The sequence below is a fragment of the Solanum tuberosum genome, unplaced genomic scaffold, assembly GCF_000226075.1.
Source record: "Solanum tuberosum cultivar DM 1-3 516 R44 unplaced genomic scaffold, SolTub_3.0 scf00234, whole genome shotgun sequence".
Lineage (NCBI taxonomy): Eukaryota > Viridiplantae > Streptophyta > Magnoliopsida > Solanales > Solanaceae > Solanum > Solanum tuberosum.
The window spans coordinates 765,785-777,870 of record NW_006239168.1 but is presented as its reverse complement, the minus strand read 5'-3'; the positions used below and the strand labels follow the sequence as shown (position 1 = coordinate 777,870).

Here is a 12,086-nt window from a genome sequence, read left to right as displayed (position 1 = left end):
AAATATGCGTGATTACACGTGCTTGAAAGTGAGTTAAAACAATATTTTACTTTTAAAAAAATTAATTTAACAAAATTAAAAAATAAGATCCATCTTCTTCAACCCTCCTTCACCCACCCACCCACGACTTTCTTCTTCTCCACCAGCCTCTCTCCTCTACCCCTCACCACAACCCTCAACTTTCTTCTTTCTCCGGCCCCACATTCACTCTTCTCCGCCTCGTTTTTTTTTTTATACAAATCATGAATAACCTCAACTTCTTCTAAAATTTTCGTTTTTTAGGTTTGAAAAATATTAGTATCATTATTTTATTAGATGGTTTCAACGAGGAGATGTAGATAATGTGAAGGATGATTCTGACTATTGAAAATTTTTAAACTCCGTTGATAAGCTTGAAAAAGCTTAAAAAATAATAAATGAGTCTTGTGAATTTGTAAAATTAATTAAAAATTTTGATTGGGGTTCATTGAGTTTGTATTGGTGAACTTGCAGTTGAATTTACAAGATAAACCGAGAAGAATTTGATCTAATGGGTATGAATTTAGTGCTCAATTTGTGACCAAATATGAAGAAGATGACTATTTGAAAAGTTTAAGAAATTAAAAAATTGATCTATTTTATTTTTTATTTTTTTAGCACTTAATTTCGTATGTGGCACTAAAAATGATGTGAAATTTCACGTGTAATTGCGTCCATTACACGCACACTGACCGGAGGAGAAAAGGCTTAAAATGTTGTGTTCTAATAGGTTTAAGGGTCTAGTTGGCAAAGTAATGAGTATGAGGGTTCAACTGACAAACGGAGCCAAGTACTGAGTAATTAAAAATAAAAAATATTGTTAAATTAATTATAATTACTTATTTGATGTTGAATATTAAGGTGTTTGATTTTTTTTTGTATCCCATATTCCCCACAAGCTACGTAAAGAGAGTTTAATAAGTTAGTCTATCACTTTGAATTTAAGTAAAGTACACTTGACACTCCCAAAATTCCCTTTGCCCCCCTATGCCAATTATTGATTTTGTTTGGCTGAACTTTACAGCCTAATTTCTATATTTTTTTTATTGATAAATAAAATTTAAAACTCTCTCAACATTATATTTATTATTATTGAAATTGACTTTGCATGTTCAAACTACCAAAACTCTTAAAAAAACCAAAGTGAAGTACACTTAGCTAGCTTTAATCATAGAGTTTTGAATCAATATTAAAGAATTATTCATAAATATCTGTTTGATTATATATTTTAGTTTAAAATTTTAAAAGATTTTTCTTAATTTTTAAATTCTAAAAATCGATAATAGTTCAAACCAATTAAAATGAAGTATACTTGACTAGTTTTGATCATAGAGTTTGAATCAATTTAAAAAATTTATTCATAAATATTTATGTGACTATAAATTTTGAATATGTTTAACTAGATTAGTTCAGTTTTTAGTTTTTTAGGATTTATTTGTAAATTATTATTTTTCTATATATTTAAGAATAATTTCAACTTTAAAATCTCAAATTTTTAAATTTAAATTTCAAAATTTATGACGAAACAGAAACTGGAGTTTTCATTTTTTTTTTCTCACTTCATTTCTAAGTTTACAAAGTGAAAAAAAGGTGGGCACCTCACAAGTCTCTTCTTCACAATAATATCAGCTGTCTGTGTTGTTTTTGCAAGTCTTCTCTATTTCTTGCTGAGATCTAGAGACAAATCCCTAAAACTAATAAGCAAAAATGGCGGAAGAGAAGGATCCCACTTCTATACCACTAAGTCAAGCTTCTGAAGATCCTGAAGACGCCATCAAATCTACTCCTGCTTCACCCAATTCTTCTACCCGCAAGGTCAGTTTTTCTTTCTAAAAGCTGTCTGATTTTTTTTTTTGTTTTAGAGGAAATTTACTCTTACCCTTGAATCTAAAGGAGATTATGAAGAAAAGGGGAGATGGGTTATTGTGTTTGGTATAGGAAGTGTGTTTTCTTGATTTTGAAAATATGGGAAGTGGAGAAGGGATTGGAAAGAATGGTGAAAATGGGTAGTTGTGTTTGCCGCAGGACATGGACAAACTTGTTGAAAAGTATTGAGTTTTCGATATTTTATTTTTTGGGTTCAAAGGGTAGTATATATATTTACAATTTATGAATTACCAATTGGGATAACTGCATTTCTCGTTTGGCCATAGTTTTTGAAGTTGAAGCTTGAAAAATTGAGTTGTTGAAGTTGTGTTTGGACTTGCATTTACTTGGGAAAAAAATGGATTTTTGTGAGTGGAAGTGAAATTTCTCAATTTCTACCAACTTGAAAATATTTGAAAGATCAGAAATTTCACGGACAAATAGATAGTTGAAGATAAATTTTCAAAATCTGATCCAAAATCTATGCTAAGTGTGCGGAGAATACTGGTTTTGAAGTAGACACAACTGATTCTTAAAATGGGGTTTTGATATTTTGTCATCTTATATACCTGCTCATGTAAAATGTGGTTTGTATTTCTTTCACTTGGGTTGGGAGTTATCGAATAATTAGAGTCAATTTATGCACAAAAAAAAAGGTACATTCTAATAATCTGAATGATGGGTTAATTTTGATATGATCAAAGTCATAGATTTTGTGCATCCTTATAAGAAAAAAAGGTCATAGATTTTGTGCATCCTTATAACAAAAAATGGTCATAGATTTTGTGCATCTTATCTACTTATGGGATGTAGTTGGTAATTTGGGTTGGGGTAAAACTTATTGATTTAGCATCAGCCTATGCTAACATACATTCTTGCGTTCTGGTTTTCAAATTGATGTGATAGAAGGATATTATTGTTAGAAACTATGTAGCTCGAACTTTTCAAATCCTTCAAAGTTCAGTGCATTTTTTGAGGATCCGACACGGTTGCGCAACATTTTTGGAGAGTCTTAGCAACATAAGCCACCTAAATCTGTTTGATTTTTTATATTGGAAGAAAGTTATATGAACAAGTTTATCTGGAGATGAATAGATTTAAAGACCTTTCAACAAAACTTGAATCCGGAAAAGAAGTTCAAACTGGTGAAGAAGTGGTCCAAGTCAGAATAAATGATTTAAGAAAATCCAGGTTCTTTGGGGAGTAAAGCAGTATATTCACTTGTCCTTTTCCTACCCAAAGTGCCAATATATATTCTACATATGCTAATCCGGAAAAGAATCTTCAAACTGGAAAACAAGTTGACACATGAGAACAAATAATTTAGAAAAGCCAGGTTCTCTAGAGGGGAACTGTTTGATAGACACTTGAGCTGTATATTCAATCTCTAATCCTTTTAATGCCAATTGTACTCCAATATATTTTCAGTCTGGAATTTTCTGTGTTTTTTGTGCATGTATAGTGAAACTCCTATGAGAAAAGGACATATTTAAGCATTTCTCTCTATACATATTCCTGTAGGCAGTTTACTTGTATATATCTTAATAGTTTTTCATACCTCTTTTTCAGGCTTGCTGTTATTTTCTTCAAAGTTGGGTATCTAAGAAGTTTATGACTGGATGGTAATTTCTTATCTCAATGTTGCGTTACCAATTTTAATAGGTTTTGGCTATCTTTCAATCCCTAACAACTCCAAAATTTGAAATTGCAGTGTGGTTCTCTTCCCTGTGGCGGTTACATTCTTTGTGACATGGTGGTTTATTCAGTTTGTTGATGGTTTCTTCAGTCCACTATATGAACAACTTGGCATTGACATATTTGGTAAGTCCAATTTTCCAAAATTTTGATAGCTGCAGTTAGTTTTCTGTATTGGTTTATCCTGCTTCTTGATACCTAGTAGTTCAATACCCTGCATATTTAAGGCTCACCTCGTATTTTCATTTTCAGATATTTCATTATTCTGCATCACTGCGACTTCACAAGATAATATTGCAAATTGTTCTTTGAAATTGAACTTATCAGCTGCAGATATCTCTTTGTGAACATGTAAAAAGTTACTATCTACTTTTGTTGAGGAGAAAAGTAATGAAATGAATTATAAACTTTCCTTTACTTTCTGTAGTGAAGAGTCGGAGCAATATGAGAAAGAATAAGTTTTGGTGATTATATTTTCTTGTCTTCGTGATGGAAGTAAAGTTTTGTTTCTGGTAACTGAGGATTTCAGTTAGGGGCTTCAAAAAGGATATTGCTTTCAGCATACAACCAACTATATCCAGCTATATTAGTCTAAGATTCTCGTGGTTGACCTGGCATAACTAGAATAACTAGAAAAATAGCCATTAATTGTGCTTGCTTTTTTTCCCCCCTCAATACATAACATTGTGTTTAGGGTTTAGCCTTCTCTGACGAACTCATATGAAATGCTTTGCTCTTAGAACTGTGATGTTGATATCAGTGTAGATGTAAAAATACACTTCTCTTTTCCTGAGTTGTAAATGCCTCTCACGAAGCCATTGATGTCCTTCTATGTGATCAAATATCTAATATTTCATTACGTATAGAACTTAAGCTGGTTTTTGACGGTCCATTATGTTTTGTGTTATCTTTCCATGTTTCATGCATGATTGATAAATCTCATGTTTCCATGGCATGGCTTATGTGTTGTCCACCTTCCTCCTTGTATTAAAAGTTGTTATGTCCATTGTATATTCCCCATATCTCCTGACCTTTGGGAAATTTGTTGTTGGTGCAGGACTAGGATTTGTCACATCTCTTGTTTTTGTATTCTTAGTTGGAATTTTTGTTTCATCTTGGCTGGGTGCTACTGTTTTTTGGATTGGGGAATGGATTATTAAGCGAATGCCATTTGTCAGACACTTATATTCGGCTTCAAAGCAGATCAGTTCTGCAGTGTCTCCAGGTAAAGTTACAGATTTTTCTTCTTCTGAAGAGCAGAATGATGAAATGAAACTTACCTTCCATTTGTTAAGGGGAAAGGCAAGGCAAGGAGTGGTGTACTTATCTAATTCATTTCTGGATCCCATTTCTTGCTACTATCATCCTGAGATGGGAAGGGGAAAGGAGAAGAAAAAAGGAGAGCGTGTGTGGGATGGGGGGTGAATGGGGTTATTTCATAATAGTTTACAGAATATGTTACTATCACCTTTTCCTTTCATCAAGAAAAAAGGGTGGATAGCAAAAGAAAGATAAAGGAAGGATAATCTCTAGTGGTGGAGTGTAACGAATTTCAGAGCTGTGAAGTAAACATGTGAAATCTGAAATAAACTTTCATCTGATGTCCTGGACTTTCATTTAAATAATAAAGGGTGTCAAAAAGCATGGGGATCAGGACCATAAGACAGACAATAATACATCAAATTTGTGCCTCGAAGATTAAGAAATAAGTACTTTATTTTGAGAGTTGAGGTTGCTACCTGGAGTATTTTGATTTTGCTGTATTCTCTTATTACTTTTTGTTCTTGATACTTACTTTTCATTCGTATATAATCTACAGATCAAAACACCACTGCTTTTAAGGAAGTGGCAATCATTCGTCATCCCCGTGTGGGTGAATATGCTTTTGGTTTTATAACATCATCAGTTACCCTTCAGGTATTTGTTTGCTGTAGCAACTTTTTGTTGGCTGATACGTGTACATTATTGACACATCATTTCTGGATGGCAGACGGATGAAGGGGATGAAGAATTGTATAGTGTTTTTGTCCCTACAAACCATTTGTACATTGGTGATGTACTCTTGGTTAACGCCAATGATGTCATAAGACCAAACATGTCCATCCGTGAAGGCATTGGTACGTCTCTGGTTTTTTGGCAACTCGTCTTTAAAATGTCACTCCTTGTTTAGTACTAGTAGCTCGGTTGACTGGTTGAAGCATGCATCTTACTTGATGGTGTCTTTAGTTTACTGAGTTATCCAACTTTCTAAAATTAACCAACATAAGCTTATCCATGGTAAGATTTATCTCCAAATGTTTCAAATGAATTTCGGGTATGTTTACAGAACTGTTATCAAGTGTTTCTAACAGTGAAGCCAAAAAAATGCAGAGATCATTGTTTCTGGAGGAATGACCATGCCTCAAAGGATCTCTCATGTGGCAAGAGTTGCGAGACAAAGTGAAAGAATTCCACTGAACAGAATTAAGTAAAAATAGTGATGAACATGACAATGTAGGACTGTTTGTAATTAGTCAAGGAGGGAAACAAAAATCATATATACATTGCTGTAATTTTTCGGATCGATCCGATGCTCTTCGATATGTTGTATTATGTCTTTCTTCTCAAGATACAGTAAAGTTCTTGTTGAAGGTGTTTAAATTCATGTCCATCTCCGGCAATCAAACATGGAACCAAACAGATATATTCAGTTATCATGTTATCCCAACATGGGTTTATCGGTTCGATGTTGGTTTTTTGGGTTAATCGATAACTCATTAAGAATATAATAATTTACTATTTTAATTTTTAGTCATACATAATTGTCAAACAAAAAATATTAATATAATCACTATATTTGACTATAACTATAAGGACCCTACACAATTAACGGTTTAACACTATTTAAGGTTGCTCTCTACAGTTACCCTTTAGGTTTTAATATTACTTTAGTCTTTAGGTTCATAACATCAAAACCTAAAGAACTAAGAACGGTGATGGGTAGGGTTTGCAACGACAACGACAACGACAACGACAAGGGTTGTGAATTGTGAGTATTTGCTACACTAAGCATAATTTTTGCACTCAATGAGTAATTTGATTTCTCTCTTTGTTATTTTGCGCCAAATTATTGGACAAGTTGGTTAAACCGATAACTGAACCGTTAAAGACCAAAAATCGATAAACCGAAAATCGATAACAAATATCTTGTTGGTTTGATTATCGGTTAAACATATTTAAAAACCGAAAACAATAAATCAAATCGATAATATTTAAAATTGAACCGAACCGATTGATACACACTCCTCCGTACTTCCAACTCTTGCTCCTGACACATGTTCTCACCATTTGTGACAAAAAGAATGAATGATCTGATCTGTATCTTGAGCCCCAAAAGTTAACCTTGAGCCCCCAATGTTAAAATGGTAAGTTTCTTTGAGAATCAATTCACACACAAAGTTGAGGAACTCAATTCTAAAATTTCATTGAGAGCACATATTTAATGATGAAACTATAGATTATCAAGAAATGCATAGTTTATTGGTTAGAATCATACCTAATGAATAAATCTAAAAAATTCCTTTTTAATCACCCTAAAATCGTGATCCCAAGCTCCTAAAATCTAATTTTGACCTTAAAAAAAAAGGAATTATAAATGGTCACTATCAGACCCTTCATCATAAAAATTAGACCGTGACAAAGACAGAATGCAACTAATATCTTTTTTCAAAAAGGTAAAGAATATGCATTTGTTTTGAGAATGGTGCATGAATTTAAATCTATAATTAGTAAGAAATCTTTCTTCTTAACGGTTTATGTAATTGCATCAAACTTTCTATTTTATTTTCTTAAAATTAAAGAAGTCAAATATGTAAATTTGTTAAGTCGATTATTATCGGCAAATAGACGAAGATAATAAGATGAAAATTTAGTCACGTAGAAATAAACATAAACAAATCAATACATCATAAAAAAATCACATCCATGATTTGTTCAAAATCAAATCTTAAAGAGCATTTTTATAAATTTAAAAGCCAAAAAATGATGTAATAAGAAGATTACATATATCTCAAACCCTTGGATGCACAATGAGAGGTATTATAGACACCAGTTAATGATAAAATAAATTATAGAAAAGAGAAATAATTTTCTTTAATCAACAAACTAGTACTCTTTTAAGTATTGACAATAAATGTCAATAAATTAACTCTTTTTCAATTACTTGACCATAATCCAAGACTTCCATTATTATATGAATTCATGACTTAGAGTAAATCAAACAAGAGAAAAAGAAATGAGTAATCAATAAAGTCAATTTACAATGTAAAAATCGGTGAAATTCACCTTTTAAAAATTTAAATGTACTAAGATTTACGTAATCTAAAGAATTTCTCACCCATCAACAACTACTGATTAAGAGAATTTTGAACCAAAAAAAGACTCCAAAAAAGTATCAAAAGATAGTAAACTAGGTTAGGGAGGGAGGGGTGTAGAGAAAATCATCCAAAGTTAGGCATAAAGATAAAAATCTTTAAACTAATTTTTTTGATTTATACATTAAAGTACTTAACTAGTAAGATAAAGATGAATTGCTTAATATGTCTGTTCCATATAGTTTTTGGTTGTTGTGGTTTATGAAATTTCATGAGACTTTTCTGGTAATGTCAAATATTATTTACATTTTCACAATCTAATAGCTAGAATTTGTTAAATATTTGAAGGAGAACAGAAGCGCTCACTTTCATCAAATTTAAAGGCCTAAACTGCTCATGAATATATATATTTAAGGGACAGATTCTGAATCTACTCAAGATTGAACTCTCCCATGAATAAATTTTCTAAAAAATTATTATATTAACTAGGAGGACTAAATTTTGTTGTATCCAATGATTCCAATCTGAGAAAACATCAATTTGGTTAATTACATGAATTTTTCAATGTTGAATTTTTTATTTTTATTTTTTATGTGTTGTATTTATAATTATAGATGGAATTAAATTATCAACTTGATGAGTTTAAAATGTAATCCTTTTAGCACTGAATGATATTTTTTTTTTGCAAATTACGAGTTAGAAAATAATTGTTGAAATTTTACCTAAACATCAATCATTAGAATAAAAAATATTGGGTTCAGATAAATTTACAGCGAAACAACTTAATCAGACATCAATCCTTTCCAATGATTTTTTCATTTGTTTTTTCTATTACTACGTGTTTTTTGTTGTTGATTATTCAACTTCTGAATTATGAGAAAACCTGTAATATATTTCATGAAATGAAAATTGCAGTACAACTAATTTCCAAAGAGAAAGCTAAAATTTAGTTTTAATAATGCCTAACATTCCCCTTGCTACTGAAGTAATAAGCATGTAAGAATGCAATTTGATTAGAAATTTCGATGGCCAACACTACTTTTCACCAGCTGTGCTCCTCAAATGTTTGATAGAACTCAAATACTTATCATGCTGCAGAATAAAAGGCCACATAAAGTTAGTAATCAATTATTTACTAAAGAATTTCATAAATGAATATTTGATAAAATGAAAATCAACCTCTGCTTCCATATGGTCACAATCATTACAAAACTTAATAAAAAGCTTTATTTGTTCTTCTCCAACAACGTAAGTTGCCATACTACTCTCCAATTCATATAGGATGGCGAGTAATTTCCGTTCGAGGTCAAGTAATTTTTCGAATTTCTTGATCTTCTCACTAAGAAATCAAAACATCATGGAGGTTGTTAACAAAAGAAAACAAAAGACGAAGAAATAAAAAAACATCGAAGAAAAACTTACTTGATTAGATCTTGTTTCTTTGAAGCCATTGATAAAGAAAATCTAGAGCAATATAAGAATAAAGAAACTTGATTTATTTTAGATTGCTAAATTACTTGCTTCTCACAAAAGGAAAACCCCCTTTAAATAGATGTCTTCATAATATTCTTACCAAATATAATATTTAATGTTCACATGATTATAGAAAGTTAATAAATTTTTTGAGATTTTATATAGGTTAAAAAGTGATAAGAAATTAGTTTTGTTGTTCAATTTAATGAGATAAATTGAATTTGAATCTATCCTAAAGTATAAAGAGGCATTTGGTCTTAAATAATAGGTAATTAAATTATTTCAATGCTAAATTACAAATTAAAGATATAATGGTAGTTTTCCTAAATAGGATACCCATGTAGATATTATGAGGGGCATGTTACATTTTGCACCCTTAACATATGTTCAGTTTTGTCATTTGAACTCTATTATATATATATATTTAATGATCTGCACCCTAACCCATTTATTTTTTTGCAAAATAATGAAACCATTCTTTATAAAATATTTTTAAAAGGACAAAATTGGAATACAAATAATAAGAAAGAGAGCGATCATACTGATAATTTGATTTTCTGGTAACTCAATGACTTCAGTAGTTACATTTGAGCATGTTGGCCTTATATATATCACTAATGTGTAAGACTTGCTTACTTATATATCCAATATCTCTCCTATGTTTTGTTGATGTGGTACTTCTTATGTTAAGTTGGGGTGTCATATACACCCCCTCTTATGGACTCAACGCTACCTCATGGAATTTGCCTAGACTCAGCACAAACATTTGTCTCACGTTACTTAGATTTACATAAAATTAGTTGAACTTTCTTTCACATCGACAAGGCTGATACAACTTGACTTTGATATCATTTATAACGGTCCAGCCCACTAGTGATATTGTCTACATAGATCCTAGGCATGCACAACTTTAAAATGTGTCACTAATGTGTAAGACCTGCTTACTTATATACCCAACATATCTCTTGTATTTTTTTCCTGATGTGGAACTTCTTATTTTAAGGTGGGATGTTACAATATATGTGATCAAGTGTCAGTATATAAGTTGTAATGTTTGCATGAACAATCTTAAATTTGATAGAGTGTGTTTGAATGAGTAAATTTTAGATCACGATTAATCTTTCTGTGCAAATCATATTTGTAAGTAACCTTGTCTGATTAGCACTAATGAGATATTGTGTTTGTATTGGATCGGATGAGTTGTTCGAGATTGAACAAAAGCTTCAAGTATGGAGTGACGATCTAGGGTGTATTTACGCATCTATTCACCAAATTTTACCCATAATTTAACTAAATTCTGAGTATAATCTTACGTGTTTATTGTACATTTGTTGTTATGAGCTAATAGATGTGATTAGGTTGATTTCAGACAACAAAACAACAAGAAAAGACCCAAAAATTGGATTGGAATGTAAAATAAAGTGTGCCAAACTAAAATACAAACAAAGAAATTACAATAATGGACTTTGCAATGCGAGGGCACCTTCCACATGATGGACCCCACGCCTTTCATGTTGAGAATATAGATTCTAAAATAAAAAATTCATATGATGAACATGCGACACATGGAGAAGGAAGCAGGATTCTGAGATGGACGTCATTACACACCCCCCGAGCCACACGATGGTCTTCACGTTGCAACCTTTTGTTTGTTGATATGATGTTAACCAAGTCAAAGCAGAGTCAATTAGGATTAAGACTACGATTCTGCTATTATAATTATGTCATTATGGTGACATTTTTAAGGGTTACAAATTATTATTAGGGATTATCATTAGTTATAGAAGTTAAGGATTATTACTAGCATAGAGTTTCCAATATTCTTACCTTATTAGGGTTAATTATTGCTTTTAGAAGATTATTGTGGAACGAATAACATTCTCTTGCAAGAGCTGCATTAATTAAAAAAAGGTTTTTCTTTCTATTTATGTTTATTAATTTCTTACATTACTTTAGTTATTATTTGCAGATAGTTAAAAATCATAACTAGGGTTATGGAATTTAGAGTAAGAATGTTGATAATAGGTTCATTACATTAAAATCTTCTAATGACAGGGTGATAGGTGTATATTAAGGTTCTTTAGTAAAGATTAATTTTTAATGGTTGCAAACATTAAGAACTCGCTTGTATTCTGGCTCGCTTGACAAAAAAGTTAACATTACAATAAAGGATCATTACCAAGGATTTGGAGCTACCAACCTCTATCTAATAGACTAGAGATAGGATAAATAACCAGAGACATTTGATGAATGGATCAATTACTTCGACACCCAAGTGCCGACATGGACTTAGGGTGATATTCTCTTAATTGAGCTGAGAGGCTTTAGGAGACATATAGATTTGTCATTTTTGCACAATGACAAACCTAAATGTGATGAAATTAAATAATTTATTTGAGTTGTGATATCTAAGAAATGTAACCCTAGTTCGTCTTTAATTCTTCATTACAACTTTAATAAATGTAACCCTAGTTCGTCTTTAATTCTTCATTACAACTTTAATATTATAAATAAGTTAATAATTCCCTTTCTAAAACCCTCAACTATAATAGTAGTTACTAATATGAATTTTCAATAACAAATTATAAATATCTTCCACCACATACTCTGTGGGTATCGCCTCCAACCTTGTTGGATTACGATATTTTGACATCGATCACTTCAATCCTAATTAAGGGTGTA

General features: G+C 31.3%; 1 protein-coding gene across 1 annotated transcript; it reads left to right on the top strand.

Moving 5' to 3' along the window:
• Positions 1-1,582: 1,582 nt before the first annotated feature.
• LOC102601749 (protein LIKE COV 2-like) lies at positions 1,583-6,229 on the top strand. The gene is made up of 7 exons (XM_006357278.2): positions 1,583-1,833; positions 3,454-3,506; positions 3,596-3,705; positions 4,637-4,804; positions 5,399-5,496; positions 5,570-5,696; positions 5,950-6,229. The coding sequence occupies exons 1-7, from the start codon at positions 1,726-1,728 to the stop codon at positions 6,048-6,050; spliced, it is 765 nt and encodes a 254-aa protein (XP_006357340.1). The 5' UTR covers positions 1,583-1,725; the 3' UTR covers positions 6,051-6,229.
• The last annotated feature ends 5,857 nt before the right edge of the window (positions 6,230-12,086 follow it).